General features: G+C 41.7%; 1 protein-coding gene across 5 annotated transcripts in view; it reads left to right on the forward strand.

The window, feature by feature from the left end:
- Window positions 1–17718, forward strand: part of LOC124789790 (proline-rich proteoglycan 2-like) — a 105824-nt gene that overhangs the window by 78906 nt on the left and 9200 nt on the right. For 4 of the 5 annotated variants that reach the window (XM_047257260.1, XM_047257264.1, XM_047257261.1 and 1 more), the window contains one exon: window positions 16592–16726. The exons of the other annotated variant lie outside the window; for it this stretch is intronic. In XM_047257260.1, the coding sequence (XP_047113216.1) occupies window positions 16592–16726 (135 nt within the window). The remainder of the gene's footprint in view (window positions 1–16591; window positions 16727–17718) is intronic. 5 annotated transcript variants of the gene reach the window in all.

The raw sequence follows: 17718 nt of genomic DNA on the forward strand, positions 1-17718 counted from the left end.
GCGATCGATAGTAATTGGCCACTTTGACTTCCAATAACTCATGTACTACGTAAGTTAGGTAAGTTACATGCCTGTAATTCATACCAATTTGGGTTTACACTAATAGCTTTCTAAAGACACATCGATCTACGAAATCGGATGAAGCGTTTAAATTTTGGGAATTCGTTGCTGGGTGTTACTTGTAGAATTTACCGTCAGATACTAAACTTTAAACAGATAAAGATATTGAAAATCTGATGACACCGTCACAATCATCGTGCAAATAATGGTAGTGTACATGTTTCTTTTTGAGGTACCATGATTCATCTGGCTACTATCTATTTCCATACGAACTGTGAAATGTCTGCCATTAAAGTTTCACAAAGTCCACCATCTTTGGCACTCCCGGCGCGTCTCCTTCAGCACAGCGTCATGATGGAATTCCCAGCCACGCAGCTGGACCATGCGCTGGGGCTACCCCTCTCGTCCGGCTAGCGTTCGCCACCACGTGTTTGCTGCTGGGCCCCGGCTGGTCGAGCGGCCCGTGCGGCCACGCCAACTTAGAATATTTTCAGGGCGCCACAATTCGCCCGTTACCTTGCACTATACAGTTTTCGCTCTCTACAGCCCTTCCAACCTGCGTCATCAATTATTTGCTGAATGTATTCCAATCTCTGTCTTCCTCCACAGTGTTTTCTCTCTACAGCTCCCTCTAGTATCATGGAAGTCATTCACATAGTCTTAACAGATGTCCTATCATCCTGCCACTTTTCCTTGTCAGTCTTTTCCACATATTCCTTTTCTCTCCGATTCTGCACACAGTCTCCTCATTCCTTACCGTATCAGTCCATCTAATTTTCACCACTCGTCTGCAGCACCGCATCTCAAATGCTTCGATTCTCTTCTGTTCCGGTTTTCCCACAGTACAGGTTTCGCTACCATACAATGCTATGCTCCAGCCGTACATTCCCGGAAATTTCTTCCTCAAATTAAGGCCTATGTTTGATACTAGTAGACTTCTCTTGGACAGGGATGCCCTTTCTGCAGTGCTGGTCTGTTTCTGATGTCCTCCTTGATCAGTCCGTCACTGGTTATTTTGCTGCCTAGGTAGCAGAATTTCTTAACTTTCTCTACTTCGTGACCATAAATCCTCATGTTAAGTTTCTCGCTGTTCTCATTTCTGCTACTTCTCATTACTTTCGTCTTTCTTCGATTTACTCTCAATCCATATTCCGTACTTATTAGACTGTTCATTCCATTCAGCAGATCATGTAATTCTTCTTCACTTACACTCAGGATAGTAATGTAGTCAGCAAATCATATCATTGATATCCTTTCACCTCGAATTTTAATTTCACTGCTGAATCTTCTTTTCATTTGCATCATTACTTTTTAGATGTACAAATCGAACAGTAGGGGTGAAAGAATGCATCCCTGCCTTAGACTCTTTTTAATTCCAGTACATCGTTCTTCGTCGTCATTATTCTCTCTTGGCTCTTGTACATATTGTATATTACCCGTCTCACCCTATAGTTTACCCCTATTTTTCTCAAAATTTCGAACATCTTGCACCATTTTAAGTATCGAAAGGTTTTACCAGGTCGACAAAATCTATGGAAGTGTCTCAATTTTTGTTTGGTCTTACTTCCATTACCAACCGCAACGTCAGAATTGCCTCTCTGGTGCCTTTATCTATCCTGATGCCGATGTGGTCGTCATCTAACACATCCTCAATTTTCTTTTCCATTCTTCTGTAAATTATTATTGTCTGCAGCTCGGGTGCATGAGTTGTTAAGCTGATTGTGCGATAATTCTCGTACTTGTCAGCTGTTGCAGTGTGGATGATATTTTTCCGAAAGTCAGATGTTACGTCGCCAGACTCGTACATTCTACACACCAACGTGAATAGTCATTCTGTTGCCACTTCACCCACTGGTTTTAGAAATTCTCATGGGTCGTTATCTATCCCTTCTGCTTTTTTTATCTTAAGTAATCCAAAGATCTGATTCTAATACTGAATCCTCTGCCTCTTCTAAATCGACTCCAGTTTCTTCTTCTATCAGATCAGACAAATCTTCCCCCTCATAGAGGCCTCCAGTGTACTCTTTCCACTGATCTGCTCTCTCCTCTGCATTTAGCAGTGGAATTCCCGTTGCACTTTTAATGTTACCACTCTTGCTTTTAATTTCACCGAAGGTTGTTTTGGCTTTCCAATATGCTGAGTCAGTCCTTCCGCCAATCTTTCTTTTTCGATTTCTTCATGTTTTTCATGCAACCATTTCGTCTTAGCTCCCCTGCACTTCCTATTTATTTCAATCCTCAGCAACTTGTATTTCTATATTCCCGCATTTCGTTGAACATTATTGTACTTTCTTCTTTCGTCGATCAACTGAAGTATTTTTTCTGTTACCCATGCTTCCTTCGCAGTTATCTTCTTTGTACCTATGTTTTTCTTTCCAACTTATGTGAGTGCCCTTTTTAAAGATGTCCACTCCTCTTCAATTGTGCTACCTGCTGAGCTATTCCCTAATGCTACATCTATAGCCTTAGAGAAATTGAAGCGTATCTCGTCACTGCTAAGTACGTCCTTATTCCATTTCTTCGCGTATTGATTCTTCCTGACTAATCTCTTAAACTTCAACCTACTCTTCATCACTACTTCATTGTGACCTGAATCTACGTCTGCTCCTGGGTGTGCCTTAGAATCCAGTATCTGATATCGAAATCTTTGTCTGACTATGATGTAATCTAACTGAAATCTTCCCATATCACCCAGCCTGTTCCATGTATACCTCCTCCTGTTGTGATTCTGGAGCAGAGTATTCGCTATTACTAGCTGAAACTTGTTACAAAACAGAAACTAGCTGAAATTTGTTACAGGACTCAATTATTCTTCCTCCTCTCTCATTCCTTGACCCTAGCCCATATTCTCTTGTAATCTTTTCTGCTACTCCTTCTCCAACAGTACATTCCAGTGCCCCCTTACTGTTACACTACTGGCCATTAAAATTGCTACACCACGAAGATGACGTGCTACAGACGCGAAATTTAGCCAACAGGAAGACGATGCTGTGATATGCAAATGATTAGCTTTTCAGAGCATTCACATAAGGTTGGCTCCGGAGGCGACACCTACAACGTGCTGACATCAGGAAAGTTTTCAACCCATTTATCATACACAAACAGCAGTTGACCGGCGTTGCCTTGTGAAACGTTGTTGTGATGCCTCGTGTAAGGAGGAGAAATGCGTAACATTACGTTTCCGACTTTGATAAAGGTCGGATTGTAGCCTATCGCGTTTGCGGTTTATCGTACCGCGACATTGCTGCTCGCGTTGGACGAGATCCAATGACTGCTAGCAGAATATGGAATCGGTGGGTTCAGGAGGGTAATACGGAACGCTGTGCTGGATCCCAACGGCCTCGTATCACTAGCAGTCGAGATGACAGATATCTTACCCGCATGGCTGTAACGGATCGTGCAGCCACGTCTCGATCCCTGAGTCAACAGATGGGGACGTTTGTAAGACAACAACCATCTGCTCGAACAGTTCGACGACGTCTGCAGCAGCATGGACTATCAGCTCGGAGACCATGGCTGCGGTTACCCTTGACGCTGCATCAAACAGGAGCGCCTGTGATGGTGTACCTAACGACGAACCTGGGTGCACGAATGGCAAAACGTCATTTTTTCGGATGAATCCAGGTTCTGTTTACAGCATCATGATGGACGCATCCGTGTTTGGCGACATCGCGGTGAACGCACATTGGAAGCGTGTATTCGTCATCGCCATACTGGCGTATCACCCGGCGTGAAGGTATGGGGTGCCATTGGTTACACGTCTCGGTCACCTCTTGTTCGCATTGACAGCACTTTGAACAGTGGACGTTACATTTCAGATGTGTTACGACCCGTGGCTCTAACCTTCATTCGATCCCTGCGAAACCGTACATTTCAGCAGGATAATGCACGACCGCATGTTGCAGGTCCTGTACGGGCGTTTATGGATACAGAAAATGTTCGTCTGCAGCCCTGGCCAGCACATTCTCCAGATCTCCCACCAATTGAAAACGTCTGGTCAATGGTGGGCGAGCTACTGGCTCGTCACAATACGCCAGTCACTACTCTTGATGAACTGTGGTATTGTGTTGATGCTGCATGGGCAGCTGTACCTGTACACGCCATCCAAGCTCTGTTTGACTCATTTCCCAGGCGTATCAAGGCCGCTATTACGGCCAGAGGTGGTTGTTCTGGGTACTGATTTCTCAGGATCTATGCACCCAAACTGCGTGAAAATGTAACCACATGTCAGTTCTAGTATAATATATTTTTCCAATGAATACCTGTTTATCGCCTGTATTTCTTCTTGGTGCAGCAATTTTAATGGCCAGTAGGGTAGATTTTCATCTCCCTTTACGTACTGCGTTATCCTGTGAATATCCTCATACATTCTCTCTATCTCTTCATCTTCAGTTTGCGACGTCGCCATGTATACCTGTTGTCGGTGCTGGTTTTCTGTCGATTCTGATAAGATCCACCCTATCACTGAACTCTCTGCCCTACCTTCCTATTCGTAAGGAATCCTACTCCCGTTTGTTACGGCGTACAGTTAAGTGCCTGCACGCAAGTCTGGAATGATAGAGAAGACGGCAGCCAAACGCACGCTGACCGACCCATCTCCAGGACGACGGAGCGACAGCAGCGGCCTCTGTGTGAACAAGACATAAGAGCCGCGCCCGAATGGTCGCGGACCAGTGGAACAGCAGCCTCAAGACTAGCGATTTGAATAGAAGCGTCAAAACTCATTACTGCGCTTGTATTAGGATTGTTTGTACTGAACTACATCGATTATTTTGCATGTCGCATTTTGCCTGCGACACATCTGTGTAAAGTTACGTTTTGTCATTTACTTTCTTGTAATAAAACTCATTTATATGATTTCCTTGAGTTTTTGCCTAGTGAACCAAGTAGGTAGGATTCCTAGACTCCACATATTTGACGACGGGCATAGATACATTTTCTGCTACTGTTGACATTACCCTGTACTCATCTGATCACAAATCCTTGTCTTCTTTCCATTTTCCTTCAATGACCCCTACTACATCTCGACTGAACCCTAGCATTTCCCTTTACAGATTGTCTGCCTTCCATACCACGTTTAAGCTTTCACATTCCACGCCCAGACGTCGAACGTTATCCTTTCGTTGGTTATTCAGTGTCTTTTTCTCGTGATCACCTCCCCTGTGGCAGTCCCCTCCCGGTGATCCCAATGGGAGACTATTCCGGAATCTTTTGCCACTGGAGAGATCATCATGACGCTTTTCAATTAGAGGCCACATGTCCTGCGGATACACGTTATGTGTCTTTAACGCAGTGGTTTCCGTTGCTTTCTGCATCCTCATGCCGTTGATCATTGCTGATGCTTCCGCCTTTGGGTGCAGTTTCCCATCCCAAGGGCAACAGAGTGCCCTGAACGTCTGTCCGCTCCTCCGCTCTCTTTGCCAAGGCCGTTGGCAGGATGAGGGTGACTTCTCATGCCGGAAGTCTTCGGCCGCCAGTGTTGACTATTAATTAAAATTTAAGCGGTGGCAGCTTTGGAACCAGATACCGATGACGTTTTGATTACTAATCAAAGTCGCTACCCCTAGACCAGATATAGCATACAGAAACATTTTTATAGAAATATTTTATCATAGCTTAGGCCAAGGGCTTACGGCACCATTCACTCCCTGTCCTACAGGAAGCCAAACGTTTCAACATTCATTCCTGGAGGTAGGAATGTGAAGTGAGGGTTCTGTGTGGTAGTTTCTTGTAGGTGTTACGCTTATTTTCGACTAACATACCTGCATAGTATTTAAGTTAGGCCACAGACGAATAACCAACATGAAGCGTTTTCAAAGAATTCGATATACAGTATAGAGGGAAGGAAGTCTCATGAAAATTGAGTTCGGTAATCAAAAACGTATTTCAACTTCGAATTCAGCATCCAAACTTTTGTAAAGATTCATATTTTAATAAATGTATTTGTCATTTATTGTTCCGTCTCAATTTCACATTTATTACGATATGACCAGTTTCAATCACAGTCGGTCTATATAACTGTCTAGCATCCTGTGGTGTCTGTACAGCAACTAGACATCAGAATGCTGACGGTTTGTAACGTATAGCTGAGTTACAGATACGACGGATTGCTTACGTAACTACTTAACTCTGAAATTATGGACTATGATCGAAACTAGTCATACCGTAAAAAATGTTCAACTGGGATCGAACAATAAACGACATATAGATTTTTTAAAACATCAACATAGTTGTTAGAATTAATGTGTACGACCAGCAGCGAACGTGCCAATAAATTTCAATAGATCACGAAAACCGATAGCAAGTTACATGCTAGCGAACGGAATGTCCGTGAATATGGTGGTAAATTTAGACATATCCTGCTTTGGTTCAGTTTACGATGTGGACAAGTTAAACAACGGCGTCACGTTACAGTGATATAGCAACGAAGGCGGGAAGACTGTAAAACTATATACATTTATTTTTAGCATGAAGGCTTATCATGTTAAATATGATATGGGCGAGTCTATTTGAGACCTTTTTTATAATGTTTTGCTGACACATGGAGTAAAAAGTGGAGTAACATTAAAATCCGTGCTCATATAAATTTGGCTGAGAACGTTCGAGCTCGATGGTCCAGACGAGGTATGTTTGTCAGCTAGAAACGTCGTAGCGGAGAATGCCGATAAAGCTATATTATGCTGCTATTGTAGTAGTCGGTCTTTGACGTTCGTTACAAGTCGAAATTACTTTGAGATGAATGGCTAAACGTCATTTCTAGTACACGCTGTGTATATAAAATACTGATGTAAAGGTATTTATGTGAAAGAGAGAGTATATTATGTTTACCTTAAAAGTCATAATTCAGTTCGTAATAACATTCGACTTCGTTTTTGTGAAATACAATAACGTAACGTTCAGCGCAAGGAAATTGTAAGTGCGACTCCTGCCTATTTTTGCGCTTACCTTAGAGTGATTGAGTGTCCAAAGAGTTACTCCCCTTGATCACGAACCAATACAGGTGCGACGTTGTGATGGTCCTCTAACAGTTATACATTAGACAACGTATTCACTATTCGGGAATAACGGATACCGAGCTGCTTGTAGAAAGAAAAGCTTCTCAATTATGAGGCTGGACAAGTTGGAAATCTCGTAGCTGTCATTTTACTGCACTTTGCATTGCGTGTGACACTAATTTCTAAGTCTTGTAGGAGCAGCAGTAGATATAGTGCTGGCGGTAGTAGCAGTGGTATAGTAGTAGTTGATCATTTTTGTAGTAATGTTGGACATGCCGTTAGATTAAAGATTAACAGCAAAAATCGTAATTCATTTATAGAAGCTTTTACGTATTTACAAGTTTATCTTGCGAGGGATGGAACACTTAGCCATTGCCTTATATTAAGAACCTCCCTAGCATTTTTACGAAGTAAGTTAGCAAAACCAAAAAAGACGTAAATCAAGATGATCGAATGATGACTATTGCTTCCATCCTCCAGAATGCTGAGGCAATTTATTAACAACAGTGAAATTCCATTGGATTCAATCCTAGAGATCAAAGCTGTTTTGTTTTTGTTGTATATTGTTGCAAAGAAATTATATCTCAACGTAAAAAGCAAGTGCTAAACTTTTCATTTATTTCTCAAAACTAGTCAAATCCAGGACCATCAGCTGACGTCAGGACCACGTTAATGATGTCTGGTTTCCATTTTGCATAGCGCAGTTTAGCGTTTGCATGTCTGGAAAACGGTCGGCATCCATCCGTAGTGAGTCACAGAAAGAAAGAGGATAGGATATTAGTAAATATTATTAATCATTGCAGAGATTTGGATAAAAATTTGCTTGCAATAGACAATAGTGCATAGGCGTGCTGGTGTGTTGTGAAATGATACAGGTGATTTTTTTATCATTTACATTTTTTATGAAACTGTATTGGTTGACATATCCTTCTTAACTGTCTTTTTAAATAAATTTGTCTTAATAATCTCTTTAACCACTTTAGGAAATAAATTGTACAATTTTATTCCTTGATAGAAAATACTGTGTTCCACGATCGTGAATAGAACTGTTGTTACGTGCACTATCAATATTTTTTCTTTTTCTATGTGAGTGATTGGTAACTGTAGTCTGGTGGTGTAACTAAATTTCCCATTGTGCTGAACACATCTTTAAAATGGACCCGGCAACTATTTTTGACTGTTATTCTTATAATCCTTTTCTGCAATTTAAAAACTATGTTTATAATTTGTAAATTTATTTCCCAGAAAGCATTCCTTAGCTAGAACTGAGTGTAGATAAGAATAGACTAGAAGACATAGGAATACACTGAAATACATTCGCTGTTAGAATCTAATGAGAAGACTCAAACGGCATATTCACAGTATGATATTCTGTTTGCTACGATCATATAGGGTTATAAACACAAAATCAAATAAGGGTAATGCAGGAGTAGGTTTAATAATCAATAAGAAAATGGGAGTGCGGTTGTGCTACTACAAACATCATAGTGAACGCCTTATTGTGGCCAAGATAGACATGAAGCCCACTCCTACTACAGTAGTACAAGTTTATATGCCAACTAGCTCTGCAGATGATGAAGAAATTGACGAAATGTATGATGAGATAAAAGAAATTATTCAGGTAGTGAAGCGAGACGAAAATTTAATAGTCATGGGTGACTGGAATTCGATAGTAGGAAAAGGGAGAGAAGGAAACATAGTAGGTGAATATGGATTGGGGCTAAGAAATGAAAGAGGAAGCCGCCTGGTAGAATTTTGCACAGAGCGAAACTTAATCATAGCTAACACTTGGTTCAAGAATCATAAAAGAAGGTTGTATACATGGAAGAAGCCTGGAGGTACTAGAAGGTATCAGATAGGTTATATAATGGTAAGACACAGATTTAGGAACCAGGTTTTAAACCGTAAGACATTTCCAGGGGCAGATGTGGTCTCTGACCACAATCTATTGGTTATGAATTGTAGATTAAAGCTGAAGAAACTGCAAAAAGGAGGGAATTTAAGGATATGGGACCTGGATAAACTGACTAAACCAGAGTTTCAGGGAGAGCATAAGGGAACAATTGACAGGAATGGCGGAAAGAAATACAGTAGCAGAAGAATGGGTAGCTTTCAGGGATGAAGTAGTGAAGGCAGCAAGGGATCAAGTAGGTAAAAACACGAGGGCTAGTAGAAATCCGTGGGTAACAGAAGAAATATTGGATTTAATTGATGAAAGGAGAAAATATAAAAATACAGTAAATGAAGCAGGCAAAAAGGAATACAAAAGTCTCAAAAGTGAAATCGACAGGAAGTGCAAAATGGCTAAGCAGGGGTGGCTAGAGGAAAAATGTAAGGATGTAGAAGCTTATCTCACTAGGGGTAAGATAGATATTGCCTACAGGAAAATTAAAGAGACCTTTGGAGAAAAGAGAACCACTTGTATGAATATCAGGAGCTCAGATGGAAACCGAGTTCTAAGTAAAGAAGGGAAAGCAGAAAAGTGGAAGGAGTATATAGAAGGTCTATACAAGGGCGATGTACTTGAGGACAATATTATGGAAATGGAAGAGGATGTAGATGAAGATGAAATGTGAGATACGAAACTGCGTGAAGAGTTTGGCAGAGCATTGAAAGACCTGAGTCGAAACAAGGCCCCGGGAGTAGACAACTTTCCATTAGAACTACTGACGGCCTTGGGAGAGTCAGTCCTGACGAAACTCTACCATCTGGTGAGCAAGATGTATGAGACAGGCGAAATACTCTCAGACTTCAAGAAGAATATAATAATTCCAATTCCAAAGAAATCAGGTGTTGACAGATGTGAAAATTACCGAACCATCAGTTTAATAAGTCACAGCTGCAAAATACTAGTGCGAATTCTTTACAGACGAATGGAAAAAATGGTAGAAGCCGACCTCGGGGAAGATCAGTTTGGATTCCGTAGAAATATTGGAACACGTGAGGCAATACTGACCTTACGACTTATCTTAGAAGAAAGATTAAGGAAAGGCAAACCTACCTTTCTAGCATTTGTAGACTTAGAGAAAGCTTTTGACAATGTTGACTGGAATACTCTCTTTCAAATTCTAAGGGTGGCAGGGGTCAAATACAGGGAGCGAAAGGCTATTTACAATTTGTACAGAAACCAGATGGCAGTTATAAAAGTCGAGGGGCATGAAAGGGATGCAGTGGTTGGGAAGGGAGTGAGACAGGGTTGTAGCCTCTCCCCCATGTTATTCAATATGTATATTGAACAAGCAGTAGAGGAAACAAAAGAAAAATTCGGAGTAGGTATTGAAATCCACGGAGAAGAAATAAAAACTTTGAGGTTCGCCGATGACATTGTAATTCTGTCAGAGACAGCAAAGGACTTGGAATAGCAGTTGAACAGAATGGACAGTGTCTTGAAAGGAGTATATAAGATGAACATCAACCAAACGAAAACGAGGATAATAGAATGTAGTCGAATTATGTCGGGTGATGCTGAGGGAATTAGGTTAGGAAATGAGACACTTAAGGTAGTAAAGGAGTTTTGCTATTAGGGGAGCAAAATAACTGATGATGGTCGAAGTAGAGAGGATATAAAATGTAGACTGGCAATGGTAAGGATGCGTTTCTGACGGAGAGAAATTTGTTAACATCGAGTATAGATTTAAGTGTCAGGAAGACGTTTCTGAAAGTATTTTTATGCGGTGTAGCTATGTATGGAAGTGAAACATGGACGATAAATAGTTTGGACAAGAAGAGAATAGAAGCTTTCGAAATGTGGTGCTACAGAAGAATTCTGAAGATTAGATGGGTAGATCACATACGTAATGAGGAGGTATTGAATAGAATTGGGGAGAAGAGGAGTTTGTGGCACAACTTGACAAGAAGAAGGGACCGGTTGGTAGGACATGTTTTGAGGCATCAAGGGATCACAAATTTAACGTTGGAGGGCAGCGTGGATGGTAAAAATCGTAGAGGAAGACCAAGAGATGAATAAGCAGATTCAGAAGGATGTAGGTTGCAGTAAGTACTGGGAGATGAAAAGCTTGCACAGGATAGATTAGCATGGAGAGCTGCATCAAACCAGTCTGAGGACTAAAGACCACAACAACAAACAACAACAACCATCTCTGTGTGTCTGCTTCAATCAAAAAATTTGTTGTGTGGTCTGCAGGGTGTAACAAAATGATTCTGACAAAATTCGATGTACTATAGAGTGTACATTCGTAAACAAGTGGAGGACGGGGACTCATGTCCGGAAACGTCATGCAGTAGCGCCATATGGCTTTGACTATCTAAGGCCCGAGAACTGCCCAGAGGTCGTTCTTTAGACGGTGAAGGCGATTCTGACCGACGGCAAGAGCAACTTCTTTCAGTGGACCTGATAGCATTCACGGCGCACCGACATTGCCATCCCTATCCTAGCAACACCGATTGATATACGTCAGCTTCAAAATTTAAGGGATGAGCTAGAGACGGCTGTTGACTTCCGCCGTGATTTAGTCGCCCTGTGGGTGAAGTTTCCGGCCTGAATTCCTGTCCTGTATGTTCCACAAGAAACCCTCTTCTGTCCCTCGTAATTTGTTGGTATCGTTTTCTTACACACTGTATGGTGGTTTTAATTGCGTTTAAAATTGTAGTGACATTTTCCGTCTTCAAACCGAAATTGGTGGATTTGTTTTCTTTGCGTTTTATGTAACCCACTGGAAGAATGCCCCTAGAAAAGTTGGTTTTACTATCGTGGGCTATACTACCTGCCTGAAACTCTACCTGAAAGTTCCTTCTTCCTCCGTGCACTGTCCCTGTAGATGTACTGAAACGTTTAAACACATAATTCGACACGGGGGGAATGAAAGGGTGCTGTTGTAGCGGTTAGGGTAACTCTCTTCTAGTAAAATGCCAATCTATTCTGAGACAGAACTTCAGGTCAGATTAAAACCATGTGCCGGACCGAGACACGAATTCTGGATCTGTTCCTTTCGCGGGCAAGTGCTCTATTCTGAAACGGTTCGCATGCTGTTTTCATGCACGGATATGAGTCACTTACACTGTCAAACCACTCCAGGCTACTGACTGTCTGTTCGTGAGCATAATTACGATCTTACTGGTTCATTCGAAGCTACACGGCAGATGCATCCAGATTTTTTATAGCACACACGATTCAACTTAATTTGTGCATTAAGAGATTGTCGGCACTGTTACGCGGCACACACATACATACACTATCGATAACTGACGTTTACCACTTTTTCAACTCATCTAGCTTAACATCCCACTCGATGCTCTGATGCGCTAGCTAGCCTCCGTTCATCTCGGAGAATTCCAACACACTCCTTTTGCTGTGTCGTCCGAACAAGACATAGTCAGGACAAAAGCACCACAGGTGCAAAGATGCGAGCTGGTACCAGTGCAATAGAGACTCGCCACTATCGAGTGTTCCACCAGCTCCATGACAGCGCTTAGGATGACGATATCGACTTCGCCTCGGCCAACTGCCGGCCGAGTACAATTCGCCAATGACCGGACGACGAAGCACAGAAGCGCAGCTCTCTCCCACTTGGTTTAGATCATCGTCCAGGGCTGAATTAGAAAGGGAACTTCATTCAGTGAACTTTTACAAGTGAACAGTCAGTTGTCGTAATTGCATTTGCTATGTACTGTAGAGTTACCTACATATTACGTGCAATGTTGCAGACTTCATTATTCAACATGTCAAAAAGATATGTAAACCTTTTCGTTACTAATTTGTTGGAGAGTTGTAGAACCTTCGTTCTCCTATCCTGTTACCTCCTGAGCCTGGGGCAGGGAGAAACTGTCTTAGTAATGTACTGCACGAACTCACAAACTCATCCTATCGTAACAACAGTGCCAACTCGGCCTCCACAGCAATAGCGACGAGGACTTTAGAAAAACGTTTGCACAGGAACTGCCAGCTCTTGAACGTCCAAGAAACAAATGCGACGCTAAAGACTCCGGCATCTGTGGCCGAGCGGTTCTAGACTCTTTAGTCCGGAACCGCGTGACCCATATGGTCGCAGGTTCGAATCCTGTCTCGGGCATGGATGTGCGTGATGTCCTTAGGTTAGTTAGGTTTAAGTAGTTCTAAGTCTATGGGACTGATGACCTCAGATGTTAAGTCCCATAGTGCTTAGACCCCTTTGAACCATTTGACGCTAAGGACGCTAACGCTACTATATACACATTCGATATACAGCTTACATTATCAAACTGTTGGAAAATTCTATTGATGTTCGGTGCGTTTAGAAAACAGTGTCAAGAAAACTTTCTATAATGATATGTCCAGACACCAATACCTCCTCAGGTCTGGGCCGTTGAAGATCCGCATTTCACAGCCAGCATGTTATTTACAGATGATCCAGAATTGACATGTGATGGCGTAGTAAATTGCCCCAATACGTACATGTTAGCAGATGCAAATCCTCGTGCAGTCATAGTGCTGAGGTCAGGATTGCTTAAGTGAGACTGTATGGGCAGGAATTTCCGGCGACTAACTCGACTAACTCAGAGAACCATACACTTTACCAAACAGATTAACAGGTTCTGTGCATCAGCGATATCTTTGTGATGAATTACGAGCGCTTTTAGAGAACATTACCAGTTCAGAAAGACAATGTTGTTTGTGCATCACAGCGAACCACCTCATTTTCTGTGAATCATGCGGCAGTACTGCACCGCAACATTTCGTGTGGGATGGTTTGATCGAGGAGATCCGGTGGCATAGTGTTCTCATTCGCCGTACCTGAATCCATATGATTTCTGGCTATGGGGACATTTAAAGGTATTGGTGTATGCCCGACACAGCAACAATGTGCAGACGTCACAGGACAGAGAGACCAATGCATGTGACGCAGTGTGAATGCAGCCAGATGTATTTGAAAGAGTGCGTTTTTCAATGCGACGAAGGGCTGGAGAATGTGTGTGGACGCGTGGTAACCACATGCAGCACTGAGTGTGGTGTCTGCTTATGCGTAACACACATGCGAATGAGAGGATACATTGGCCCACATCTCAACAGGTACTGGTTTCCGGACATACCACTACAGGAAATCGTCTTCTAGTTTTGATCAATACTATATCCTATTGGAATATGAGACATTTGATCGTTAAACACCCTTTGTATGAAGAATAGTACTGATCATAACTCGCTACTATGAGGAACTGATACTCAGGTGTCTACCCCCATACCGAAGAACTGGCTACTTACGGCACGTGTCACGATCAGGGTTGCGCTCTATCAAAACCGCGGTTCCGTAGTTTTGGTACAGTTCATGAATGACGTAGTAAATTGTAAGATTACCAGTAACAGTGGCAGCGTTGGTAGGGTATAAAACACCAATGAATTTATCTTAGACAATCAATTAGCCGATGACTTCTCTTTGCTTTTTGTTAGTTTGTTCACGTAATTGGAACCTGTAATCTACCCCCTTGTTCCTACTTGCAGCTGTTGTCCAAAATAAGCATAATCTTCTATGAAAAATTTGAGAGGAGCGAAGATTACAATAAACTTTCTAGTTCACGTTGCTTTTCGTGTAAATTTGGATCCAGTTCTTCTTGTCTATGAGTCTGATTCTTGAAGCTGAAAATGTCACATTTTAGGTCCTCACGGACTGATCTAAATAAATTTGAAGATTGTTGTTGTCGAATTTTTGTTGTTACGATAATATATTTTCTCACATTTTAGTACGTCATATAGTTTCTTGATTTTTCACATTAACAAAGCTGAAATTACATTGTTCGCACAAAATACAAAAATACATCCGATCTCATCAGAGGCATGCTTACTACTCTCTAACTCAGCGGAAATAACAATATTCCAAAAGGTTTACAATTTTTCTTCACAAATGAATTTCTAGTAATTTCTGTTACACTATTACTTTTGATGATTATTTCATAAATGAATCCAGAAATAAACATAGTAGCCAGTACAGTACTGCGTAATTAATAATAGAAATTTTTAGTGGTCTATATTTCGTAATTTCAAATGTTTCTAAAAAAAAAACAACTTTAACTGTATATTCAGAATTGTACTTATCGACTATAAATCGAAAAAAAATTAATTCCTTTTCATAAATTTTAGCTTGAAGCATAACACATTGTGTATAAAATTACATGAAAGTGTTCATAAAGGCAGCTGAGATAATACTGACCTGTCCAAAATTCGAAAAATAATACTGGTATCGACAGCTACTTTTGAGGCAAAGTAATACTAGAGGAGGATGTCCCGTTACAAACCTCACATCTCTCCGTGTCAGTTCAGTGTGTATTTTAGATCCTTACAAAATACAAATTGCAAAAAATGGTTCAAATGGCTCTGAGCTCTATGGGACTTAACAGTGGAGGTCATCAGTCCCCTAGAACGTAGAACCACTTAAACCTAATTAACCTAAGGACATCACACACACATCCATGCCCGAGGAAGGATTCGAACCTGCGACGCAGCGGTCGCGCGGTTCCAGACTGAAGCGCCTAGAACCGCACGGCCTTCAAATTGCATTTTATAAGTAGTAAATTCTGCACTTTTATGTAACCAAAGCAATTGCTTTTGATGCAAGAACAGTTTACATGCACAAACATAAAAAAAATCTATATAATTATTGTAATATTTTGCGTTCAATGGAAGGTTCTTCATTATGAACAAAGGGAAGAAAAAAAATGGCTCTAAGCACTATGGGAATTAACAACTGAGGTCATCACTCCCCTAGAACTTAGAACTACTTAAACCTAACTAACCTAAAGACATCACACACATCCATGCCCGAGGCAGGATTCGAACCTGCGACCGTAGCAGCCGCGTGTTTCCGGACTGAAGCGCCTAGAACCGCTCGGCCACTGCGGCCAGCGAACAAAGGCATGAATGAGAGAAATATGTTTCATACAAGCTCGACGAAGTATTGCAGTTCCAGTATTTGATAGGGTTCTGTTTTGCATTTTGTTTTCTTAATTTCACCTCTTTTCTCCGAAAATTGTGTTTTCTATCACCTTTGATAAATCTGAGTTGGTTATTTTCATTTTTGCTACAACAACCCTGCGTTTCATATTACAGTTCAAAAATTTTCGAATAAAACCTGAATCAAACAACGGCAATTTCAGTTTTGCTATAACTACTGTTTATTTTTAAGTAACCAGACGTAAGGATATCTATGTAGAACAAAAATGTTCCATACATTACACGGCCGTTTATGTATCCTCAATCAGTCTCTAGTCGGCCATCGCTTCCGATTTCTAGAGGAAATTAGTAAGACACTGATCACATATGCAAACATGCAAACAAAGCGATCGAAATGAGCTAACGCCCGATAGGTATGCAACACACCTAACGCACAGGTAACGCGGTTAGATCTGAACTGAGGAAGGCTGCTGGGAAAGCTACCATAGCCTACTCATACTGAGGAAGGCTACTGGGAAAGCTACTGTAGTCTACTCATACTTCCTATAGTCTCCGGTAGCCTACAGTAGTTTTACGACTCCAGTCACTATGAAGTAGTGCGTAGTGGGTAGTCTACAAGGAAGAAAAGGTAATTCGTAGTGTGGTGTGTATCTCGCAGGAGTAGAAGCCGAGGACTGGGAACAGCTGGAGCAGAGTGAAGCGCTGGCAAGGGAGAGACGGGCCAGCAACCACTCGAGACCTCCCAAGGGGCCTCCACCCGGCAGGGGCGGCGGTCAGCTGCACCACCAAGCAGGTCAGTCCCACCACCAGCACCGCCTCTCCAGAAATCACGTATCAGTTACAAGTCACAGTTTTCGCCATAACAAATTTACAGTATCTGGTGTTCTCAGTCACAACTAGAAGTCACAAGAAACAAGGAACAATCAAGCCATGTGCCATCTGTTGGACGAACTTGGCACTTCTTTCAAAGAACCTTGTGTCACGCTATCGAGTCTGACTGCGATTTCAGTGACAAGTAGCAACTAAAAGTCACAATAGCAACGGAAAGTAACATTTAACATTCAACTCCTTGCGCCACCCGTTGACCAACGTTCGTGGTTCGTTCTAAATCCCATTTTACACGATCGACATTCTTGTCTCACGACGAGAACACGGCAAGTCCATTACCCGGTTTCCCAGAACACACAGTGAAAGAGCAGCCAAAATAAGCGAACTTGAGTCTCGGTTTATGCGTAGATACTCGACCGTTTCTGTGAAAACGACCGACAAGGTGCGCGATGAGCTCAACCCAATTGATGGCATAAAATCCGATTATGGTTTTTATTTTTTTATTTTTATTTTTTCATTCATCTACCCATGTCCGTAGAAGGTTACTATACGAATGTTTCTTATTAAGTCAAAAGATACAAGGGCATTATACTAATAGTAAGGTTACAACTGAATTTCACAGTAAGTGTCATACGTTTGTTGTACAGAGTGATTTTTTCCGTCGAAAACAACCTCTAGGAATTGATCAATAAGAGGATACGGAACAAAAAAGGTCTTATGAACTTATTCCTAAAATGCATGGCTTCCATGCTAGAGACCATTTATTCAATCATACTTCTTTACAGGGACTGTGGTCTAGTAAGCGCTGTATCATGGAGCCACAGTTACAGTATGCATGGTTTCCTCCTAAAGGTGGTACTGTTCCTCATACGCATGCCCTACAGCCCTCTCCTGCCATAGTAATGTTGTGTCAAATTTACTTCTCTTGCTGACTCACCTGGCAGTGGATGTGATATA

This window comes from Schistocerca piceifrons, chromosome 3, assembly GCF_021461385.2.
Source record: "Schistocerca piceifrons isolate TAMUIC-IGC-003096 chromosome 3, iqSchPice1.1, whole genome shotgun sequence".
Taxonomy (NCBI): domain Eukaryota; kingdom Metazoa; phylum Arthropoda; class Insecta; order Orthoptera; family Acrididae; genus Schistocerca; species Schistocerca piceifrons.